Raw genomic sequence first — 25,493 nt, forward strand, 5'->3', positions numbered from 1 at the left:
TATATATTGTTGAAATTTAAATGAGAGAGTTTCTTGTGCCAATTCCAGCTTTCTTCAATTGATGCTCTACTCATCAGACAGATTGCAGAACCATCAGTTCTTGTTGAAAGCTTAGCTTCATAAATGTTACCACGCCTGTATCCTTTCAGAACAACTTTGCCTTTAGATTTACTCACAATTTCACAGTGTTTTTCAAAGAAATCAACATGATAACCTCTGTCACAGATTTGACTTATACTCAGCAGATTGTGTTTAAGTCCTGAGACCAGAGCTACTTCTTTAATGATGACATTCCCAAGATTGATATTGCCATATCCCAATGTTTTTCCAATGTTGCCATCTCCATAAGAAACACTTGGGCCAGCTTTCTCCACAAAGTCTGATAGCAGGGCCTTATTTCCAGTCATATGTCCTGAACATCCACTGTCCAGAACTAGAATATTTTTCCTGTTGCCCTGCAATCACAAAGACCACTAATGATTAGTTTTAAGGACCCAGACTTGCTTGGATCCTTTGGTCTTATCAAGTTTGTTAACATTTGCAGCGGATTTAGCATCAGAGTTTATGTTAACATTTTTCTTATCAGAATTTACACTATCAGACTTTGTATCAGAATTTACACTAGAAGGAACAATGGAAACTTTTTAAAAAAAAGGTTTTATTTGATAATAATCATAGTACAAACTATGATATTCCTTACAAGTATAAATGGAATGCCATAAACTACCACAATGAAAACAAGGATTTTGTGGTTTATATCTAACAGACTGACTCTTAACTCCTGATTTTGAAGGTAAGGAGTTAATGTTCTTATTCTTCCTGCAAAAAGAAGCCAGATGGTTAGAACTTCCACAGTTATGACAGGTTTTCCTAGAAGCATCAGGAACAAGTTTATAATCATTACTTTTATTCACACCTTCCTTTCCATTCCTATTTTTCCTAGGTGATTTTACCTTGTTTGCATTCTTAACATCTTTCAGCTTATGCTTAAGCTGCTTCTTAGTCATCAAGCCTATGTTTACTTCAGCTGTCTTTTCCTGTTTTAGTTTGTCAGAAGTTAATTCCTCTTTAACTTCTGATTTCTCATTATCAGACTTTACAGTTACAAACTTAACAGGTTTTAACTTTGGCTTTTGCTTAACAATATGCTTAATTTCTACAGTTCCTTTATCATTCTTATCCTCTCTATAACCTAAGCCTTCTTTCCAATTTTCACTACTTAGCAAATTTTGAGTTGTTCTGCCAGAGTTAGTCCACGTCCTGATAATCTCTCTTTCCTTTTCTAACTCAGTTTTTAGAGATTCATTCATTTTTAGCACTTCATCCCTAACATAAAAAGCATCATCTCTATCCTTCTGAGTTTGATGGAACATAACTAACTCTTTTTCTAAGAAATCATTTCTTTTCTTAAAAGCAAGATTTTCAGAAGTTAATCTTTCACATGTTAAAGTTTGATCTCTATAACTAACAAACATGGTTTTAAGATATCTTCTCAACTCATTAATATCATCAGTATGAAAAGCATAAGTAGTCTGAGGTACCTTTGTTTCAGCAGTTTCAGAACTACTCTCAGCACTTTCTTTATCAGCATTTGCCATCAATGCATAGTTCTCCTCACTTTCAGAGTCTGAGGTGTCTGTCCATCTTTTCTGCTTTGTGACAAGAGCCTTGCCTTTGTCACCCTTTACCTTCTTGCAATCAGGAGATATGTGGCCTTTCTCACCACAGTTATAGCATTTGACATTGGTATTATCTCCTCTATCAGACTTTCCTCCTCTGCCTTCAGATCTTCTGAAATTCTTCTTATCAGAACTTATGCCTTTCCTGGAAAACTTCTTTTCCTTCCTGAACTTCCTGTATGCAATCTTTGTGATCTCTTTCACCATAAGAGCACACAGCTTCATCATCTCCTCATCAGCATCAATCTCAGGCAAGCTTTTAGAATCTGAGTCATCATCACTTTCAGAACTTGATGACTCAGTATCAGACTTTGTGAAAGAGCTTTACCCTTGTCTTTTCTTGAGGTAGGTGCTTTGGGGGATTCTTCTTCAGCCTTAAGAGCAACTGTTCTTGACTTTCCTCATTTTCTCTTGCTTCTTTGTTCCATCTCAAGTTCATGAGTCTTGAGCATTCCATAAATTTCATCAAGAGTTGTTTCATCAAGATTGTAATTGTCTCTTATTGTTGTTGCCTTCAAATCCCAACATTCCGGAAGAGCTAACAGGAATTTAAGGTTTGAATCTTCAAGATCATACTCCTTATTAACCAGTGACAGATCATTCAAGAGTTTGACAAATCTATCATATAAATTAGTCAATGATTCATTAGCCTTTGAATCAAAGTGTTCATACTCTTGAGTGAGTATTGTCTTCCTGTTCTTTTTAATCGTATCAGTTCCCTGACACCTTGTTTCCAGAGCATCCCATATCTCTTTAACAGTCTTGCAGTTAATTACGCTGTTTGACATTACATTATCAATGGCACTATGCAGTAAGTGTCGTACCTTAGCATCCTTAGCAACTGATGCGATATCTTCAGCAGTATAATCACTCTTTTCCTTTGGTACGGTTTTTGGTGCTTCACCTGCAACTGCAACAACGAGCTTGGTTGGTTTGTGAGGCCCTTCCTTGATTCTATCAAGATATTCTGGATCTGTAGCTTCCAGAAACATGGCCATCCTCACCTTCCATATGGCATATTCAGATGGTCTCAGTATGGGAACTCTGATGGTTTCATACCGACTTTGAATTTGTGTCTTTGGAGGTTCTTCAGTTTTGGTAGGCTTAGTTGGAGTTTCTGTGTCAGACATGATTGTGTTTGGATCTTTAACTGTATGTGTGTTAACAGATAGGCTCTGATACCACTTGTTAGGTCACACACACTGTAGAGGGGGTGAATACAGTGTATAGTACAATCAAATCGAACTTTAATATCTTAAGTAACAGAAAACAAACTTTATTGAAACAGTAAACTCTGTTACAGTATGGAACTGTTACCTCTCAGTGATGAACAAATATCACGAGAGCTGCTAGATTTACAATGAATAATCTTCTCGAATATGATAACACTTATAGTGTAAACCCTATGTCTGTGTTTATATACTACACAGTTACAAGATAATCGCTAATTGATATGGAATATAATTCTGCTTCCTAAAATATATCAATCAGATATATTTTCTTCCAAGTATTCTATTCTTCATAGAATTCCTTCTTCATGCATATCTCTTCTTATGTTTATCTCGATCTTCTTTCCTTCAATCAGTTATTGTCCTTATCTGAACGTCCTTCAGCACTTAAGTTCTGATATCCATCTTCTGATGATTATCTCCTGATAATATAAGTACTGATATCCTTAAGTCCTGACTTCCAGTATAAGTACTGATTTGTCCTGTTAAGTAAGATCTGAAAACTAAACATAAATCATATTAGTCATGACATTATCAAATATATCTAACAGTGTTAACCGACCGAACAAACGAAACTATGTTTAGTTTGTAATATATATATATATATATATATTAGACTGTATTCACCATTTATTAGTGAATTCTCACGTCCATGTTTATAAAGAAAATAACACGTTTATAAAAACTAAAATGAAAAAGTTCATCAAAACCAGAAAAAGTGGGAACAAAGTTTAAATTAAAATTCATATTTTTTTAATTCAGTTTTTTATTCAGTTTTCAGTTTTAACCGAAATAATTAATTCGGTTCGATAAAAAAATCAAAATTATTCGATATTGGGTAACCGAATTATATTTCAATTGGTTTACCGAATAACAGAATACTCAAACCCTACTTACCTACTTAGGGTTACTCATAGGTCCCATGAAATATAACCGCTTCCTCCAAATGACCGGATACAATAAAACAGGCATACATTTAGGGGTGTATTCAATTGAGATTTTGAAGGATTTTTATGGATTTTAGAAATCATGTGATATTCAATTTGGATTTTAAATAATCCTTCAAAATCTGAATGTATTCAACAAGGATTGAAAAAAATCTTTTAAAATATGAGTGTATTTAATTTAGATTTTATAAAGTCAATCAAAATTTGGTGGTATTCAATTTGGATTTCAAAAAATGCATCAAAATCTGATGGTATTCAAAAGTTCATGGATTTCCTTTTATTTAAAAAAGTTGTCGATTTTGATGGATTTGCTGGTACATTTTTAATATCTTGAAATTTATTCAAAATACATGAGATTTTGATGGATTTCTAAAAAACTCCACAAAATCTGCAAGACTCTACAAGATTTTGGATCAATTCCATCAAAATCCACGAAAAATTAAAATCAACGAAAATATTTTAAAATCCATAGATTATTAACAATCCTTTAAAATCTGAAATGAATACACCCCTTTTAATATATTTTACATCATTTTTTCGGCATTTGTTAATGTCAGTATATATTAGTTCCCTCCCATATTCCTTCTCTATTCAATTAAAGTTAAGCTAAATTATTTAGCATATAATCAGCTATGTTTAGTAGAATTTTTTTGTAGAAATTATAACTAAATTGAGTAATGAGTAACTTTTGAGAAGCAAAGCTATTATAATGTTAATCACCACAAAACATACATGATTAGCAAATTGCCTGATCTCTTGAAAACATAAATTAAAATTGGTTTGAAAATACATGTGTCTTAACGTAGGGTAAGTTTATTCATTCAGAACTTATGCAAGGATTTTGATCCCATAAAAGTTTATTTAAATTTAAAATTAGGATTGTCAAACCAATGGGCCTGTTTGGCCGTTTACTTAAAAGTTATTTATTCTAGATTTAAGCCCTTAATTACTTATCGAGAAATTTTTGTCGACCCAACTTATAAGTCGAATTTATAACTTATAAGCTGATAAGTTGAATTTTAGTAACGGACATATTTGACTTCCGTATAAAAGGCTACTTATTGACTTATAAGTCTGTAAGTACTTATCGGTGACTGTTTGTGAACCCAACTTATAAGTTGAATTTATAACTTATAAGCTGATAAGTTGAATGTTGGTCATGACGTATTTTTTCCCAACTTATTTTGATTTTTTCATTTTTTTATTAACTTTAAGTTTAAAATATATGTTTTTAAATGTTTTTCTAATTTTAAATTCACAAATTAAGTTAATTTTATGTTAAAAATATTTATATTAATTTATTTAAGTAAAAAATTCTGACTTTTAAGTAAAATTATCCAAACACTTATATAACTTATAAGTATTTATCTATTTATCACTTTTAAGTCACTTATTCATTTTAAGTTATAAGTTACTTATTTTAAGATTTCCCAAACGGGCACTACTTACTTTTTCTCAACTTATTTTGATTTTTCGTATTTTTATTAACTTTAGTTTTAAAATATATATTTTAAATGTTAATTCAATTTAAAATTTATGAATTAAGCTAATTAAATTGAAAAATTATTTATTTTAGTTCATTTAATTAAAAAAAATTCTGATTTATAAGTAAAATTATATATACAATGTAAAATTCATCCTTAACCATCAGATTATTAGTAGTATGCTAAGCATGTTCTTGTTTGGAAATAAAGGTGCTTAGAAAGGCACTCGTCCATTACTAATACTAAACATGACTAGACTTTGCTTACTTCAAAACACTCAAAAAAAGGAGTAGCAAATGAGATTGTTTTCCTCAGTTATCAGCTCATTTAACAATCAACAGTGTTTTGAAGTAAAATACAGCATTCATGACTTCTTGCACACCGACAAGCCTGGACTCTTTTGAACACTTGAATCATTTTTCAGAGTGTAAAACCAGACTTTTAAATAGCCATTACAGTCCTTTCAGCATTCTTCAACATAATCCCATGTATTTTACTTATCAACCTTTCGCAAATTTCTCCTTCCTCTTTGCTTTCTCCCTCGAGTGAATGTGCCTCTTTCCTGACAATTCCTTCTAACCAGTCATTTATTTTTTTGATCTTGAACATTATTGCGATAACTCTCCTATCAGATCGAGTTGAAGAGGCCTTAGCTTCTACCTCGTCCAAGTATTTCTCCGCGCAACCCAAAAACCATCTTTGACATTCATCCTGCAGAGAAGCAGCTAGATCATTAGTGGCATTGTGACTAGTTCCTCTCACCCACTCCATCTGATCCTCCTTATTTACCGCTAACATTAGTGACATTTCATCGTTCTTCTTCTGCTTTGGGTAAATATGGGGGGCTTTTGGCTTAGTTGCACAACATGATATACATGATTTATTTGTTTCTGTAGCAGCTGTAGATTTTGTAGAGTTGGACAGCGGGAGAAGATCAGATGCCACAGCCGACTTCACCCATAATTTTGCGTTCTTCTTTCTTTCAATCGCTAAATCTAACACTTCCTTGACTGTACTTGTGTTGTTAGTATCTGATGTTCTCAGCAAACTTATGTCTGTTAGGGACTGCATAATTAGTCTCGTGTTTGCTAAATCATCTTGAAGTTTTAGAAATTTGTCAATGGCTGGCTTCAGATCATCCACTTCATTTGACTGGAACTCTGAGAAGGTACTAAAGAAACAGGGAAAACTAATAAGAGACTCGAAATGAAACTTCAGTACATATATGCGAACAAATATAAATAAAGAGATCTAATATGAACGTCATCTAATAATTGATGCAATAGCATTCACTGGATGAAAACTCCTTCCAACAATTTATCATTTAGATGTAAATTTGAAGTTTCACAATTAGGAAACTCATTTTGCAGCCTATCATAAATTGATTGTGACTCATCAAACATTCTTAATGCGTATAGAACTTATTGCACGAGGTACGTTGAATTGAATAGATGAAGTACATAGCTAAAGGTTTAGTGTCCAGCGTAGATAATAACAGTTGTAGAACAAGTTACTGAATGCTATATGCGAGTCCTCAGTAAGGACAGAGAACTAGTTGCTAATTGATTTAATTTCACATTATTGAACTGCCTACATTTTCACTCTGCAGTAACCACATTCCTAAATACATATATAAAGCAGTCGTAGAACAAGTTACTGAATGTTATATGGAGTCGCCCAGTCCTCAGTAAGCACAGGGAACTAGTTGCTAATTGATTAAATTCCACAATATTGAACTACCTGCATTTACACTCTGCAGTAACCACATTCCTGAATACATGTACAAAGCTAATAAAACTGCTAACTGCCAAGTGACCTAAAATTCAAGTGTTATAGGAATAAAACATACTGACACTTGTGAAAAAGTTCCAATGTTCATACATTTGCGCACCTTAGGCATCTGATCAATCTCTCAGCAGCACAAGCCTCCTGCACAGCCTCAACTGCACCTCGCAGAGCAACATCTCTTTTCCGTACCACTTCCTGCAGTGCAAGTACTAGTTTTTAGTCACTCTTAATCAAAATGTGATGTAGAAGGAAGCTCAATTGAACAAATACTATAATATTTGTACTTTGCCAATCTTCAACAGGCTTGAAGGAAGAGAGTCCCATGAAATTTTAGTTTCTGCTCCTTTTAACTCATCAAGAGAGGGAAATGTTGTTGGATGTGAGTTTTCATCAACTCTAGCGGAAGCAGGGACCTTGGATTTGTTAAATGTTTTAACTGGTCTTTTAGCAGGGAGACTAGCTCTTCTTTGTCTTATGGAGCTTGAATTATCATCAGAGCTATCGTATCTCACAGAACGAACAGGTGAAACCTGTCTATACAAAAACGATAAGAAAGATTTATATCAGGTAGGAGTCCCTCAACAAAACTTAACGTACATAGCACGACGTGTGATGCAAGTGCATTAAGATTTTATAATTTTCCTCATCAAAATAATACTGCTATTACAAGCTTATTTCTGTATACCTTCGGCCCTTGGTTGCACAACACCTTGAAGACTAAATCTTATTAACTTTCATCTTCACATAATTTGATAACTACCTAATTTTCAGTTGCATTTCTACCATAATTTCTTCTCTTTGTTTTGACTCTTTTTTATACAATTTAAATTCTAAGCAGTTAAACCAAAGTCCAAAATCATGATGGGAATCAAGTTAACAGTTAAATATAAAATATAGGCATTGGAATGCTCACATTTGCGCTGCGACTACCAGAAATGCGTGTCTTCTCAGGTGTACTTCTTTTGCTCCTCCCAGGCCTGACATTGGAAGAGTCAAACATTTCTTTTGCACTCAAAAGTTCTGACTGTGTCCAACTACGCCTCTTCAACGTCCGTCTTGATGAAATAGATGACCGAGTACTATGATCCGAATCACTTTCAATAAGACCAAAGTTGTCCCCTACAACATCAAATTCCATCTTTTCAGAGTCATATTTTTCAGAAGAGCAATCCAAGCTCATTTTCTGAACATCAGCATGGTCTATCAAAGCACTCAGAGAAAGTCTTCCATTCCCTTCGTCCAAGCCAGCCTTCTTTTGCATCAATGCCTCTGAATCAGATACTGCACGAGCCAATTTTCCCAACGACATTCTGTCTATCTTTTTCTCCGAAATCACCCTTTTATTGACAAACAAATCCATAAGAGATGGCTCAAGAAACTTCTCCATATATTTTCCAGGAAAGATGTCTTCTGGAGTCCCCTCAAGCGGACGCCTGCCTGGCAGAGGTGTTATGCCTCTTAAAATCGGAACAGGGCGTGACTTCTCCAGCTTCTGCACATAAACAAATTGCCCAAGTTTCAAATTGTTGCTCAAAACCATGTCATTCTCTTCCTCAGGCAATGTGACATACATGGCATGTGTAACATCACAAATTTTAAGGTAAAAACCTTTATTAGGCCAAAGATTACCATTTTCCAACACAGGAATAATGCTTGTAATTTGCACAAGTGCAGGTTTGTGATCACCCTCGAATCCATTTTCATCATAACTCATGTCTTCAAGAAACTTTACAAGAACCCCGGATTTCAAAAATGCCATTTTTGCATGTACACAAAAACACAAACAATATAGGCTATATAATCTCTTGGACAAACAATACTATAAAAAACAGAACCTTAAAAGGCCAAATTTATCTAAAATCTAACATAACCAAGAAAGATTCAACAATATCTTGTAATGGAGGATTTTCATAGATGAAGATTCTTAAATTTCAAATTATGGGTTATTTCAAATTCTTGAATTATTGGTAAGAAAATGATTTTTTGATGTCATTAATTATGAAAATGATTAGGAGAAAGAATAATTGCTGGCTGTGTATGGCACGAATGAAGCGGGAGAGAATTGAGGGGTACTATTTAATTGCAAGTGCAAATTAGTTTATATTGAGAAAGGTCGTTAAAACTGTTATCTTAAGGGCTGAGACTTTGGCTTTGTGATTGTGATAGCCTGTTTGAAGAATGAACATCTTTTTATTTTTAATGTCAAATAGTACCAGCAAGTTTTTGCTGTGCTTTTATTGGTTTCAAATTTTGTTGTTTGGACTTGTTATTCGTGAGCAAACTCGAGCTGGGCTCATCAAGGGCTTGACTTGGATCGGTTCGTTAACAGCTCGAGCGAACATAAAACAGTATTTGTTAAGAATGAGCTATTAACATGTTTGTCTCCAGATCGTCTCGTTAAAAGTTCGAAAAAATAACTATATCATGATTTTTATTCTTTATAATACCCAGAATATTTCAAGTCTTTCAAATATAAAATACAATCCAAACTTCCAAAATTACAAAGAAAATACAAGAATGTACACAGGCACACTTGGTCAATGATTAGGAATCTAGGATCAAGAAGGTAATTATAAAGTTAAAGTCTTCACAAATATTACATCTTAAAATGTAAAAACAGAAAGTAGTTAATATTGAAATTTAAAAACAACGGTATATCAAAGTATTTGTAATTTCTTTGTTCATTGATCTTACTGCCTAGTCTGGAGGCTGGTTTTTTGTTTAGTTACTTGGCACTGGACATCATTGTGCTGTTCGTAATTGTTTTCTGATGGACATAGAGTTCATTGTTGGTTTAGTACTTTAGAGCAAGCTTTTCCGGCCAGCTGCTTGTGTTTTTTAGACCAGATATACAGTAAAATGATGCTAAACCAAAAAGATAAATAGGTCTTAGTTAACTAGTTCTTCATCTTTTGATTAAGTATAAGAGATCACCCTCTCTCTGATAATAAAGCTCTGATTATCTGCATTAATCTTATAAACACATGTAACTTCTTTTTATTTGATAAATGATGAAAATTACTTAATTTCTTTTACGACAGAGATTTATCAGCTGTCTTGTAACCTGCCTGGTAACCTCTAAAACAAGCTTAGGCCCCTAGACAGTAGACTCATTGTCGGATGCATGTTCATTTTCATAAATCCACATCGACGAGTAATGTAAATGATTGCAACTCCAATATTGCAGCGCTGGAGTCTTAAACTTAAAAGAACATGTAAATACTGTATTTCACCAATAACAGAATTTATGAAAACTTTCCAGACTTTTAAACTAGTATACATAACAGAATCAGGTTTTCTGAGCAAGAAATATGAAGTCAGGCTAGTACTTACATGTTACAATTTGTCCATGTCCTTCAATCCCAAGGTATGACTATATCATTTTCCTCCTTTTGCAAGCATGTCACAATTCGAAACAGGTCAGAAACTAAATGCAATCAGAATGCAAGGAAAGATTATTTATATAAATATATTTTTATTTTTATCTGTTTAGATTTTTAACCCCATATACCTCAGCTCACAACACACGACCCAATCAGCTCTGCATAACAACATTTCAACCGTTTCTAGTTTTAAACAAGAGCGATTATATGGTTCAATCACTCTACTGCCGGCACTAAAAGTTACTCCCTCCGTCCCTAAAAACGTTTTCTATTTGTGTTGGACACGTTTGTCAATGCACACTTTTGATTGTTAATATCTTTAAATTCGTATTAGTATTAATTATAAAAATTTCACTGTATTAAAGTATTGATAAATACGAATCCAACGAGATCACTAATGACTATGTTTGATATTATAGATTAGACGTAAATTAGTAGTCAATCGCTTACCGTGAGTGACACATTTTTTTAAATAAAAAGCAAATAACTCATAGTTGCTGACTTAAAAATAATACAAGACAACATTACAACACAAAAACAAAAGCAAGTGGTGTTTTAAAATATAATTTCATTTCCCTAATCCTTTATCTATATAATAGCTCAACAGGTACATGTCAAGACTCCCTCCTGAGCAAATAAATTACCTACTTCCGAAAAAAAATATTGTCATTCACAAGAATTGAACCCAAGACCTCTTGAATGTAAAAACGCCACATAAACCATTTGAGCTACACAAGCATTCAGTTTGTTATTAAAAAACATTAACCACATACATTAATACATTAAGACTGTTGTATTTATATTCTTTTTAATATCTTATTTATTCGAGATCAAGTTATTATTTCAGGTAAGTCTCATATATTGTTTAAATGTAGATTACTACCTATAAATTAATAATTCACGTAAATGAATTTTAAATTGAAAAAAGAATCTGAATAATCGGGCTCGAACCTGATTCAGATATAACTCATTTCGAATAAAAATGAACGAATTCAAATCTAACTTAATAGTTTAAACGAGTACCAATACAATATTATAGAAATTTTAAGTCATGAATGTGACGAATTAACTAAACACAAAAATTAAAATTTCAGTAAGCATTTTTGAAAGGAAAAATTGATGGACTTCAACATGGACTATATCATATTAATTTTTTTATTATAAAAGGTGATTTATAAAGAGATTACAATTTTTTGGAGAACATTAAATAAGATAACTGAAAGAATATTCTTATTTAGATTATTTTTTATTTTAAATTTATGAATTCAGAATTCGACGTGTAACTAAATCTTTTTTAAAAAAATTAGATATAAGAATAGTGACAAAGACATCAAATTTGGTGTGAGAAAATATATCTAAATGATGTAATATTGATGATATATGAATTTGAAATATTATAACCTGTGATTTAAAGGTGAATTTAGGAGAATTCTATATTCTTAATCAAAAGTCAACCAAATAATAATAAAAAGCGTTTACAAGACCTACTAAAAGAATTGAGCTATAAATTTTACTTAGTTAAAATAAAATAAAATAAAGAAATAAGTTACTTATATTAAAGTTTTAAAACTATTATTTATAATATATCGTCAATCAATATATAACATACCAATTACAAAATGAATCAAACTATAATTAAATTGATTAATCATTTACAAATTAAACTAAAAATAAAGAATTAATTCTGAACCGGATAATCTCAGGCGATATGGTTAAAACTAATATATGATTAAAGGGAACTAGTTTCATATATCGAATATCTGATTTGATTTTTAGCAATTGAACATGATATGCTACATTACTCACCCCTAAGAAATACGAGTATCAAAAATTATTTAAAAATGGTAGTTTACTTAAAGCTAAAATAGTAACTACACAACTAATTGAGCTATATATTTCATGTTTTTATGAATTTTATAGGGTCTAACTCATATCTACTCTCTTTTTGCTATTTGAAATTGTAGAAAATCATTTATTTGAGATTTGGTTTATAACAATTACATGAAAATCATTAAAAGTCTTAATCATCAAGCTCAGAAAACTAATGATGAAAAATTAAATTTTTATAACGAGTCAATTTTATAACATACTGTATCAAAGTAATAATTTTCTAATATTTTAAATTAACAATAAAAATGTAAGACATTGAAGTACTATATAGTTGATATGAAAATTAAAAGGGTAAACCACATTAAAGATATCAAAAAAAATTGGGTACAGTTATAAGGTTAGTAGTTCAATTATACTTTTATAATAAAATTAGGTATGAGTTTTTTTACATACAACATATGTTCTAACTTCTATTTATACAAAGTGTGTGCAACATATGCTAAAAAGACTATGATTATGATATGCCCCATCATGTATTACTTAACTATGACGCCAAATCAACCCTAAAAAAAGAAATAAATATAAAATAACACATGTCATACATCTTCATCTAATCACGATTTAGGATATCGTAATTCACATATCAAGAACATGTTTTCATCAAAATCATGTTATATTATATGAAATAATTTAATAAATTTTGAACAATAAATTACAGATACTTTTAATGTGGTATAATATATTTAAAATCTAAAAGTTTCAGTATCTATTTCGAATGTAATTTTGAACATATAGATAATATGATAATGATCTTATATCCTAACGAATTTGAAAATAGAAAAACCAGTTCAAATGTATTTTTGATCCATAATTTTTTTTAAAAACATAGTACTTATTATTATTATTATTATTATTATTATTATTATTAATGCTATTAGGTTGCAAATATTATATTTTCATATTTTGTCAAATAATAAAATATTATATTTACGCTCGAAATAATATAATGACACATAAATATTATTTAAAAATATTACATAAACGAACGGCCCGTACCTCGGGCTTTTATGCTAGTACTAAAGTAATAACGGAAAAAACTGAAACATATAGAAGAACAATACACCAAAAAGTCATACTACTTGAGATTTGAAACGAAAGCTGAGGAAAATAGGAAACGAGTTCGTCCTATTTGGCTTATTTTATATTCAGAAGTACTTATTTTTCGAAAACCTGTAGAAATTTGTATTTTTTTAAAGTAAGTAATTTTTTGCTAAAAAACAAGAAGAGTCGAACTTGACAAACTTATTCCACTCCTCCAAAATTCCAATTAACTTGTTTCCGAAAAGAGAGGCCTCGCATCAATTTTAAAGTATATATTCAAAAAAAATTTCAAATAACGTAACATGATATTTGTCAAGTTTTAATTCGTAAACACATATATGTATGCATCTAAGTTCTCATTTCATTAACACAAAAATTATCAAATATGGACATTACCTATTGTTATTTAGCAACGATTTTGAGAATTGTTTTAAAGACTATATCATTTCTCTTTTTAAAATCAACAAGATGGTATCTTGAACCTTAATTTTGCAATGTTATCTTTCAAAAAAGCACCACGTACGATGCGAGCAATTATCCACAAACAAAATCACCACGGGTGCTGGGTGCATCAGCACAAACAAATACATTTTTTTTAACAAACCTCCAAACTGATAATATAACTTGGAAAATAAATAAACGAACTAAATAAATAGTCATCTTTTTTTCGGATTGCTTAACAAATGGAATAATAATTTTTGAAATAAAAAGGATTATAATAATTTTCCCAGCAATCTAGCCAACACCAACCCTGAAGATAGCAGTGTCACAATTGACCTGCACATTAATGTCATCAGTAACCTAATATTCAGAATTTTTAGTTACATCAACTAAAATCGGAGTAAGAAATACCCTCAAACTATGAATAATCTTTTGTTGTGAAAAGTAAACGCTTGTGATATTCATCACCGTCTCAATGTGAAAAGTAAACGCTTGTGATATTCATCACCGTCTCATTTTCCAGATCTGCCAAAAAACCATATAAATCCTTTCTAACGGAACAACACCAAAAGACACAAATACTTTAAACAAAATATACTCACAGCCAAAAAGATTTGGGACAATCTTGATAACAAAGTACAAGAAAGATTTCACCCGAAAATAATTAGATCATACCCATAAAAGATGTTTATTCAAAATTTTGAAAAATAAATAATAAAATAAAAGAGAAGATGAAAAAGTGAAAATGATTAAACTATGAAAGATGAAAAGAGGATTGTAGATATGGCAAATGAAAAATAGAAAGGGTGATTAAAATTTTAAATCTAAAAACGGAGGCCGACTCTCATCGGAGAGAATACGATGTGCTTGTATGTAGTTAAGATTGAAGTAGCAAATCTATACTATACTAAAATAGCCGGAATAAAGATAATTTGGTTCAACGGTTTGGTTCAGCGATAATTCCCTAATTTTGATTATTACAAAAATAGATAAATAGTGTTATATATCTAATAAACTACTAAATATAGTATACTTATCCTATTAAACTACGAATACAACTTCTCCTATTATTAAAAGATATTAATTATAGTATTATATATCTGCTAAATTACTAAATTGTTAAACTATTAGAAATAGTCTATTTATTCCACTAAATTACGATCACATGTTATTCTATTACTTTTAGTATAAATTTATAATCATTATTTATTTATATAAATATTTTAAAAATATAATATAACTGAATAAATAAAAAATTAAAATATTAATGGAACTTGTGCGATGCACAAGATTTATGTTAGTACATTGTTAATCGGTAGATATTTGACCAAATAGAAATAGAATCGTCCCCGATTCTTTTATGCAAACTATGAATCACATTTTTTGTTGCTTTTCGAAACTATGCACGAGACAGATAAGTAGTAACTGGCCAGTGCATAACTGGGATATAAATAAACCCGAGTTTGTCAAAGCTGAAGATCAATAGCGTGTGTAATTCATTCTAGTGCTAGCGTTATTAGTTTACGAAACTTGGATCCATTCATTATCCAATGACCCATCGTTCCCTTATCGAGTCTTTTAACGCGCAATTAGCCCAACAAGTCAATCAGTGTAATCATGAATCGCGACATTCTTCTCTAATCAGTCTTATTAGTTACGGAAGCTCGCTCATTCGTTTACCAAAGCAATTTTTAATAATGTGTAGCAGAAAATTGACGAATGTTTTGGTTCATCAAATTACAGATCGATTAACACGAATACAGTTTTAGTATATTTTGTACTAGATTAGTTTCCGGGCACATGTCCGGTTATATTATGATGTTGAGAAATAAAATAATATTATAAATATAAACGCTTAAAAAAAGTATGATAAAATTATAATATATTTTTTATTATAATTTTTTTATTAATTATGAAAATTATATAATAAATTAATAAATATTTAAATTAGCGGAAGAGAAAATTATTGGAGACTTTAAAAATGAGGAGAGATAAATGAAAAATGAGAAAAAGAGAGAATGAGTGGATGTTATAAATGAAGGAGAGACATTGAAAATATAATTAATTAGGGACACATGTTATTGGAAGATGATATCATCAAATTAATGTGAGTTTGTCATATAAAAATTGATGATATCAGTTATTTAATGAGAGTTTGACACATCAGCAACGATAGCAACGATAACATCAGTTCTATTCTATTTTAGTATATTGTAGATTGATTTTTTTTTTTTTTTGAATTAAAATCCCAACCAGATTAACCGCAACCGCTAATGCGACTGAGGTTAAAAATTTAAGAAAACCGCTATATGATTTGGTGCGATTTTGACCTCTCAACCGCACCAAACATAACCGTGTACACCCCTAATAGTAATTACATGAAATTATATATATTTATAAAAATATTCTTACTATTTATACTAAAATACACTTGCAGCTCAGAAAACTATAAATCTTTCTTGAAATAATCTTATTAACATTTTATTCTTTTGAAATATAATATAGGATGGAATTTTAGATTAATTGTTTTCTTAACACAGTCGTATTGAGATTGACATCACCTGCCTTTCATAGTTTTATTGTGGTTCCCCCAGTTTTTGATTTCTTTAACAACACAAACCGCCTTTGCACTTGGTTTTAAAGGGAAGATCGTTCTATAATTCTATTCAACGAAATCACACTTTTTGTATTACTCCCTCTGTTTTTTTAATAGTCTTTTAATTTTTTTGCACTCATTTCTAAGTGTTTTGACTGAATAGTTAAAATAATAATTTTTAAAATTTTCTTTTTTTAAATAAAAATATATAACTTAAATTTTTATTTACAAAAAAAAATTAAAAAATAATAATTTTTACTTTGCAGTCAATGCATCTTGTGATGTGTGCGGAAAATTCAAGCCACAAATAAAATAAAACAAAGGGAGTATGTACAAAATTAGCAACCGGTTTGTCATAAAGTTTCGCCCTCGCAGATCCTGAAATCTTTTTAAGGGGATATTGAGTAAAATTTGATAAAATACTCTTATAATTTTAAATTTTATGAAACATTTTCATATATTTTTAAAAAATTTAATTACAAAAAACATAAAATTTAAGTTAAGGGAGGATACATGTCCCTGCTGCGAGTTAGTTAAACATGTTAATTGATTGTCATCTAATTCTAGCGGCTCATCTCAATCTTCAATTCGATATATTCAAATATTCTCTCAAAGTCAAAATTAAGATAGAACGCGTGCTTGTTTATCCATCTAATTTCTCACTATATATTTACGGTTGACAACATAACTATTCTTCACAATATTCAAATATCAAAGATTGAAGCTACCAGAAATTACTGATCAAGAAAAAACATGGAAGGCTTAATTCCATTTCTCATCCACACCATCAAGAAACAGAAGCCTCACAACAGCTACCGATCACTTTCGGACAGCTCCAACCGCAGCTACCACATTTTGATGGGAGCAGCAACCTCTGTGGAAGGATCATCTCACCGAAGAACACGATCAGACGTCGATTTCTTCGACAAGAAGTCCGGTTATAATGATGATTATCTAGCGCGTTCTAGTGGCATCAACAGAGGTTCTTCTGCCACAACTTCGAATGTTCATGGCTCCAAACAAGTTGCCTCTAGCGTTCTTCATGTTGCGAAAAATGGTAAAACTTATAATCCACGTTCAAACTAAGCCAAGTCCTGATGTATATTAGTACTAGTTATCTTTGCAATAGTTGATCATCAATTGTATATTATCTCTGGTTTATATGATTTTATTGATAGTTTTAATTCAACCGATAAATATTTGTTTTACGTTCAATGGAAAATGTCCCGGAGACTAAAAAGCAGATTCGTTTACCGGTGAGATAACCTGGCAGTTTAGAACTTGCAACCAACTACTCCCTCTGTTTTTTTATAGTCGCTTGATTTTTCTGCACTCATTTTGAAGTACTTTGACTGCTTAGTTAAACTATTTTCAGATGTGTGCAGAAATGTCAAGGGAATACTAATTACTACAAACAAGATCGATTCTTATTAAACACAAGACAAAGAAACATTCAACCATACATGCTTTTCGAAACTTGAAAATGTCAAATGCTACAACATGAAAGACTTGCAACCTAGCAATACAAATGGCAATGCTGAACCTCACAAACATAATAAATATTATCAAGCTAAGAACCACATTCGATGCAATTTATTAGACAAGACTAGAATCCACGATATCAATGAATCTGTTGTTACAACATCCTTCTTGAAAGTGATGCTTGGAATTACATTCTGCTTGTCATCCTGCTCCCACCAAGTAATAAACACTATCAGAAGCCTTAAATGTTTCGACTACTGGACAGCCATATTCATCAGATGATGAATGCTTCATGTTTTCCGACCACTTTATTTTTTGCTCTGATTTGCCTAGGCTGTTCTGCAAAGACTGTGTACGAAGATCTGCACTCGAGGAACATTAAAGGTTATGGTTTGTTGACTGAGACTCAACCAATATTGTCCACCTATTCTTCATCTTCATTAGGAAATAGAGGCCTTAAGAAAGGTAGAATTTTCTATTGCGAAACATTGCTTACTCATTTTGATCAATATCAAGCCAAAGCAGTGTCTCCGAGAAGGGTGTAATGACCAAAGGTGGTCTACAGCCTTCTTCATAATAGGAAAAAGGAGTCCGACTATCACATGAATCAGCAAAATCATATTCTTCACGCTTATCAAGATTATATGAAATCAAATTAGATAACTTTGCCAGTATTGGCTCACCATTGTTCCTTACACCCAAGACTTTCCCCCGAACATTTTCACTTAAAGTACCACTCATCGTGTTCTCCCAATAAAACCCATTCATCGGATCATCATCTTTCAATACCCACATTATGAAATCATTTCGTTCATCGCTCTCACAAAAGCAAGCAATAGATTGACCAAATGGACGCATAACAGGACCAAAAACCCAGTCAGGAAACCTAATTAATCGTAAAATATCAGTCTTGGTATCGAAGCACATAACTATTGGGTCGCGATGCTCTAAATATCTAACCCCGACCCAAAATGCGGCGCCATTAACAAAAACAGCTTCATTACCCTTGATGACATTAATATCAACATTATCTTGCCTTATTTTCTTCCAAGAATTAGTGTTGAGACTATAAACACTAATGAAGACTGAGTGGTTCTCAGCTTCAGATCCACAAGGTTTCACAATATGTACCACGACATAATCATTAATTTCGGGTAAAAACCCAAAAGCTAAACCCTTCCACTGATTGTCTCTCGAAGTAAGGCTCATACAAGGCGAATCAGGAAGAGTTTTATATTTTTGAACAAGCGGATTCCACAAATGTATCTTAGAATCATAACAACTACGTGTACCATTAAACAAGGAAGACACAGGCACTGGCCCATGTGATAGTACATTGCGACACTGATTAAAATAATAACGACTATCACCATTATCAAACATCAAAGACACACAAATCAAACCATTTGCTAATGCATACCAGGCATGATTAGGCAAGTCAATTGGGTACTTAAGTGTGCCATATTCTTGACATTTTACATCATCGAAACGTACTGTTAATAAATGGTCACGCATATTTAGGAAAAACAGATATTTAGGTTGATCTGTAAGCATTTTGTGAAAATCTGTGTGGAGTGCGATGAAAACAGGAGTTTTTATGAGACGATACCATGATTTTTGGACGGACGTGCAACGCAAGACGTATTTTACGGGGAGTCTTTTGATAATCTCAGCCAAGATTTCTTCAGGAAAGTTGTAGGAGGGCATCTGCATCTTTCTGTGCTTTGAGGAGCTCAACTTTGTGACCTTTTTGTGCTTTGAGAAGCTGATCATCTTTAAGATCTTTCTGTGCTTTGAGGAGCTTATCTTTGAGCTCATGTTTGAGATCTTTGTGTGATTCGAGGAGCTTATCTTTGAGCTCATCTTTAGATCTTCCTATCCTTTGTTTTGCTTGTTTCTTGCAGCTTTATTGTACTACTCACTCTATTTCCTTAATTGTTACTAACTTTTTGTTTCTGCTGGTTCCAACTCTACTTTTGTCTTAAATTTGAGGCTATCTTCCTCATTCTAAAACAAGTTGTTTTGCTTTTTACTTTAAATGAATCAGACGAGTACATTTTTTATTTATATACGATTTAGGTAATTTTACGTATAAGTAAGTGATTTTTTCGAGTTTTTTTATAAAAAGTAAATAATGTTATACAAGGTTTTAAATTTGAATAAATCAACATTATATTACTATATAATTATATTTAACTTTTTTTTGTTACATAGATATCCATACGTACATTGATACATCTATATTTGAGATGGATGGATGGATGTTCCAATTTTCAACTAAAACATTTACAACTTTTTACCTGAAGATATAAAAGCTCACTTACAACTTAAAATAGAAACACATTTTTTATCAACTTCAACTAATGATACGATATCACTTGCATTGTTGCCTCATTTCTGGTTTCTGGTTGATGAATTATTTGGAATGTGTCATTTTAATTCAACGGTTTGGATTAATCATGTCTTCTTCACTGTATAGTCTAGATGATTGTTTGAAACTTCTAAAACCTCCCCTGTATTTATCATCTATCTATAACATCTTCTTTCAAGCCCTATTTGGTTATTTGTTTTCATTGCAATCCTTTCGAGTTGTTGTAGTAATCAAATGTTCGCAACAGGAGTAATGCATACAGATTCTTAATCTTATATCCGATATGTTTGCTTAAAGATTAAATTTTAATACATCAATTGCATACGATCTGTATCAGAAATGCTACATTTTACAAATGAAGATAGCAAGCTGTTATAACTGTACTCGCTTTCGGTTTAAATACCGGAATCAAATGGCACACCAGTAGCTGGTAGCCAAGAATTGCCAGAAATGAAGTTGGCAACACTATATTGCTGTACTTGAGATGCATCTGTTAAAACATGGTAACCAGGCCAGTTGACTCTGCCACCAGTTCCAGAGCCAGGTCCGTTGTTATTAAACTCTGCATAAAATAAAGTTGAGTATCTACCAGGAGCTGCTCCTGGCCATTCCAACCATCCCGCAGGGTTCACCACGCTGTCAATAAAGCTCTGCATAATTACAACAGTTGAATAATCGAACCACGGACGTCCTAGGTAAGCTGGAGTAGGCCCTGCTGGAAGTTCGGGTCCAGAAACAATCTGACAGTTCTGGATCACAGTTCCTGTGGGATCGTTTGAGCTTGCACGGCCTTGAGCTGTAGTCACTACTCCCGCATAGATGACACATTTCTGAAAAACGACAGCAGCGTTGCCAAATATGTAGTCAATTGTTCCATATATCTCACATTCTCGGTAGAATTGTCGATTCAAGCTAGCTAAGAGAGTATCTTGGTAACCTTTGAAACGACATTGGTAGAAAGCCGACTGATCTGATTGTGAAAATAAGGCTAATGCTTGTCCTGCTGATGCACCTGCAGTGTTCTCGAAAGTAATGCCCTGCGCTACAAATCCTTCTCCATAGATCTCTGAAATTCATAAATATAATGAATTAACTAAAGCTTCAACTAATGTTTCATATCACAAATCTCCCAGTGTCAGTGAGGTGTGTTCTTGTTGCTAATTAAATATCTCCAGAGTAAATCTTATATACTAATTGAATAATTGCATTAGAATTTTTCATTTAATATCCCGTTATAATATTAGGAAAGGATGAATATCTTACTGAAAGTTGCGGAATCGATGAGTACAGAACCTTTTGCATTCCCAGTAACAATAGTGTTGTCCATACCTCCACCAACAAGCATAATATTCTTCATTTGATCTGTAACATTCGGATATTCTGCATAAGTCCCTGCATTTACTTGGATGACATACCTTTGATTGACATCTTGCCGCTTGCTAACTGATGCTTGCAGAGCTTCTGAAATTGTTTTGTAATCTCCCGAGCCATCTTGAGCCACCACACAGTCTGCATTTTTGGAAACACTTTTATTTGCTGGAAAAGATTTATAAAACTCCGGTTGGTTGATTGCTTTTTCCTCGTCGAAAATGACCTTGTTCACTGCCATACAGTTTGTGATAAGCTGTGTCACATTGTTGGAGACTACGAGTGGGTAGATGTTGGTGGTCAGTTTAACATCAAAGAAACCGTCATGACATGTACGGATGCTTGTTGACGCGCCACTAAGCCATATTTGGATGTCAGCAGCTGTGCTCTTTCTGTTTACGTCGAGGATTTTAGCCAAAGCGTTGGTTGTGAGATGATAAAATTGTAAACATTGTGACCACGCAGATCTTTCAGCGTTGTTAAGAAGTTTTGGCTCTAGCGATTTGATTAATCCTAATTCTGATGTGACCCTGTCCAGAGCAGTTTGTTCAGCCATGGCTAAAAACTGTTTTCTCGAAAGAATTTTACCATGTTCAGAACTGTGGCTCATGTAGTATTTGCATGGCTCAGGATTTGGTGTTTGGTTGCACCACCAGTTTATGTCACCGCCACTACTGAGGCTTGATTCGACGACACAAGGTAACAGAATGGACATTGTCGCGAAAAATGTCAAAGAAAGGGCCATTTGCATCTTCATTTTTATAGTTCTATTACTAAACAAATGAAGTGTGTGTTTCTATGCCTTGCGAGAAAAAAATGCACTCCTGTTTAAAAAACTGTGTTGCTTAAGGAAGTGGTTACGATCTATTGGAGTAGTACCAAAAAGTTGATCCAGTACTTAATGATCTCCAACAGCTAATCTTGGCTAATAGTGCTGTGCTTATCTTGATCTTGAGAGATCACAATGCTACACAACTCATGCAGTCTCGTTTCTATCTCGAGTTTTCGACCTTTAATCCGTATAAAGTCATCTTCCTGTGTTCTTTAGTGACGAGAGATAAGTCCAGATTAGTTCAGCAGATGAAGAAACCAGTTAGTTATGCTTGGATTTTACTACTAAGTTGCTGGAGAGACTTTTGTTGATAGTTGGAGTCAATGCATGATGTATAGATAATTGGAAACATTATACTTGTTTAGGCGTGACATTATTAGGCCGTGAAAGTAGTTCAAACTCAGCCAAATTGCAGATTTATATCTTATATAACGAAGGATGAGCTAAACTACCGCTAAGCCTCAATAAATAATTAAATACGAGAATGCTAGAGTTCACACATGCCTTCCGTAATTAGACTATTGGTCAATCTCTCTTAAATAGAATAGAGCTCTAGTGCATACATATGAACGCCACAAATAAAAAAAATGAATGCGTCACTTGAAATAAATTTGTGATCCATTTGAGGTAGATAGCATTGCTCAATAATTAAATATTTAAGATATTTGATAACTTTTCTCGTAATGAGATGGGATCCGCGTGTATATATATGAGTCCACAAATTCAAACCTGACATCTATCACTTTATTCGAAATGATTTTGAAAACGGATTAGAGTACCTAATACTACTCTTTATATTTTGAGTGATACTTTATCGAATTAGATATCATAATTTGTTATAAAATGCGTGTCATCAATTGGCATTAAGCCTTATGAAATATTTTATTGGTGATTTTAAGAATGTGCTTAAGAACAAATGATTCTTGACAATTGTGCATAGATTCTTATGATTGTTTGTCAAGATTAAAAACACTGATCATTTTTTGTATATAAATATCAAAATTCGTAAATTTGTATACTTTCTTGGTTGTCAATGCCATGGTGACCGTGCCTAGTTTATATGCCAGAATCAAATGGCACGCCTGTGTCAGGTATCCAAGATTCACCATCAATGAAATTTGCAACACTATATTGCTCTACATCTGAAGGATCTGTTATAATATGGTAGCCAGGCCATTTGACTCTCTGATCAGTTGCTGAGCCTGGTCCAGTGTTGTTAAACTCTGCATAATATACAGTTGAATCTCTACTCGGATCTGATCCTTCCCATTCCAACCATCCTGCAGGGTTCACCAGGCTGTCGAGAAAGGTCTGCATCACGACGACAGTTGAATAATCTTTCCAGGGTCGTCCCAGGTAAGCTGGACTTCCCCCTTCTGGAAGATCAGGTCCAGCAACTACCTTGCAGTTATGAATTACTGTCCCCGTGGCATCGTCTGTGGTTGTCCGTCCTTGAGCTGTGATCACTAGTCCTCTGTCACTGTTACTTGCGTAGATGGTGCTTTGCTGAATAACTACAGCAGCATTGCCAAATATGTAGTCAACAGTTCCATATATTTCACATTCTCGGTAGAATTGTTTATTCATATTGGCTAATAGAGTGTCTTGGTGACCTTTGAAACCACAATGGTAGAAAGCAGACTTGTCGGATTGTGAAAGTAAGGCTACGGCTTGTCCAGCATCATTACCGGCAGTGTTCTCGAATGTGATGTCCTTTGCTATAAATCCATCACCAATAACCTCTGAAATTACAAATTCATTTTTTAGATCATTGTGCAACGTTTTCTTTAGAATTTATCGAATTAGTTTTGAAAAATGCTATTAGGGAAAAAGGTAGAACGACTTACGAAATGTTGCAGAATCCGCGAGGGTGGTACTAAATTTGTTTCCAGTAACAATTGTGTTATCCATGCCTTCACCAACAAGCACAATATTCTTCATATCGACCGTAACAACAGGATATTCTGCATAAGTCCCCTGTTTCACTTGAATGACATATTTTTGACTGACATCTTGTCGAGAAGTTGATGCTTGTAGAGCATCTGTGATTGATGTGTGATTTCCAGAACCATCTTGAGCCACAACAGAGTCTGCTTTATCAAAGAGGCTATCATTTGCTGCATAAGATTTGCGAATTCCCTTCTGCTTGTTCCTTTTTTCTTCGTCAAACAATACCTTGTTCACCGCCAGACAATTTGTTATCAGCTGTGTCACATTGTTGGAGATTACAAGTGGATAAATGTTGGTGGTCACATTTACATCAGAGAAGCCGTCTTGACACATAAGGATGTTTGTCGACGCGCCACTGAGCCATATTTGGATGTCAGTAGCTGTACTTTGTGTTGTTACATTAAGGATCTTGCTTAGTGATTTGATTGTAAGATCATAATAGAGTAAACAATCTGACCAGGCAGTTCTTTCACCGTTATTTAAAACTCCTGGCTCGAGTGATTTTATATATCCTAGTTCATACATGACCGCGTCTAAGGCTCTCTGTTCCGCCATGGTTAAGAACTGATTTCTTGAAATGTTTGTGGCACTGGCCGGTTCCGGAATGTGGCTCATGTGATAGTTGCATGGGTTAGGATTTGGTGTTTGGTTGCACCACCAGTTTAAGTCACCACTGTTGTTGAGGCTTGAATGGACATGAGTTAAAACAATGAATATTGTCACTGAAAATGTCAAGGAAATGACTATTTGTATCTTCATTTTTGAGTAAGAATGTCAAAATTTGTCAAAAACAATTCAATTCAAGTGTGTTTCTATGCTCTATGAGGGACAATTCTCCAAATATTTATACAGCTTAAAATAAATCTTGTTATAACAGTGATATCTAATAGATATATTTTGATCATATTTGTGATTATATTTGATATTAGTAAAAGAAACAAAATCTTTATCAAATTGTAGTTAATAGTTGTGATATTTTTTTTGATACGGATTTTCTAGTTTAGTGGATAAT

General features: G+C 32.9%; 5 protein-coding genes across 5 annotated transcripts; 1 reads left to right on the plus strand and 4 right to left on the minus strand.

Moving 5' to 3' along the window:
- Nucleotides 1-5,502: 5,502 nt before the first annotated feature.
- Nucleotides 5,503-9,062, minus strand: LOC141668197 (uncharacterized). Its single transcript, XM_074474971.1, has 4 exons — nucleotides 8,041-9,062; nucleotides 7,412-7,657; nucleotides 7,231-7,322; nucleotides 5,503-6,510 (listed from the first exon to the last, which is right to left on the minus strand). The coding sequence occupies exons 1-4, from the start codon at nucleotides 8,884-8,886 to the stop codon at nucleotides 5,781-5,783; spliced, it is 1,914 nt and encodes a 637-aa protein (XP_074331072.1). The 5' UTR covers nucleotides 8,887-9,062; the 3' UTR covers nucleotides 5,503-5,780.
- An 8,102-nt stretch (nucleotides 9,063-17,164) lies between these two features.
- Nucleotides 17,165-17,731, plus strand: LOC141668081 (uncharacterized). The gene has a single exon (XM_074474773.1). The coding sequence runs from the start codon at nucleotides 17,232-17,234 to the stop codon at nucleotides 17,562-17,564; it is 333 nt and encodes a 110-aa protein (XP_074330874.1). The 5' UTR covers nucleotides 17,165-17,231; the 3' UTR covers nucleotides 17,565-17,731.
- A 721-nt stretch (nucleotides 17,732-18,452) lies between these two features.
- Nucleotides 18,453-19,778, minus strand: LOC141666053 (F-box protein At5g49610-like). Its single transcript, XM_074472036.1, has one exon. The coding sequence runs from the start codon at nucleotides 19,776-19,778 to the stop codon at nucleotides 18,453-18,455; it is 1,326 nt and encodes a 441-aa protein (XP_074328137.1).
- An 878-nt stretch (nucleotides 19,779-20,656) lies between these two features.
- On the minus strand, nucleotides 20,657-22,610 carry LOC141668221 (pectinesterase-like). Its single transcript, XM_074474996.1, has 2 exons — nucleotides 21,595-22,610; nucleotides 20,657-21,397 (listed from the first exon to the last, which is right to left on the minus strand). The coding sequence occupies exons 1-2, from the start codon at nucleotides 22,454-22,456 to the stop codon at nucleotides 20,727-20,729; spliced, it is 1,533 nt and encodes a 510-aa protein (XP_074331097.1). The 5' UTR covers nucleotides 22,457-22,610; the 3' UTR covers nucleotides 20,657-20,726.
- Nucleotides 22,611-23,587: 977 nt separating this feature from the next.
- Nucleotides 23,588-25,036, minus strand: LOC141666054 (pectinesterase 2-like). Its single transcript, XM_074472037.1, has 2 exons — nucleotides 24,379-25,036; nucleotides 23,588-24,273 (listed from the first exon to the last, which is right to left on the minus strand). Exons 1-2 carry the CDS (start codon nucleotides 25,034-25,036, stop codon nucleotides 23,588-23,590), a joined length of 1,344 nt encoding a protein of 447 aa, XP_074328138.1.
- Between the last annotated feature and the right edge of the window lie 457 nt (nucleotides 25,037-25,493).

The sequence above is a fragment of the Apium graveolens genome, chromosome 6 (assembly GCF_009905375.1).
Source record: "Apium graveolens cultivar Ventura chromosome 6, ASM990537v1, whole genome shotgun sequence".
NCBI classification, from domain to species: domain Eukaryota; kingdom Viridiplantae; phylum Streptophyta; class Magnoliopsida; order Apiales; family Apiaceae; genus Apium; species Apium graveolens.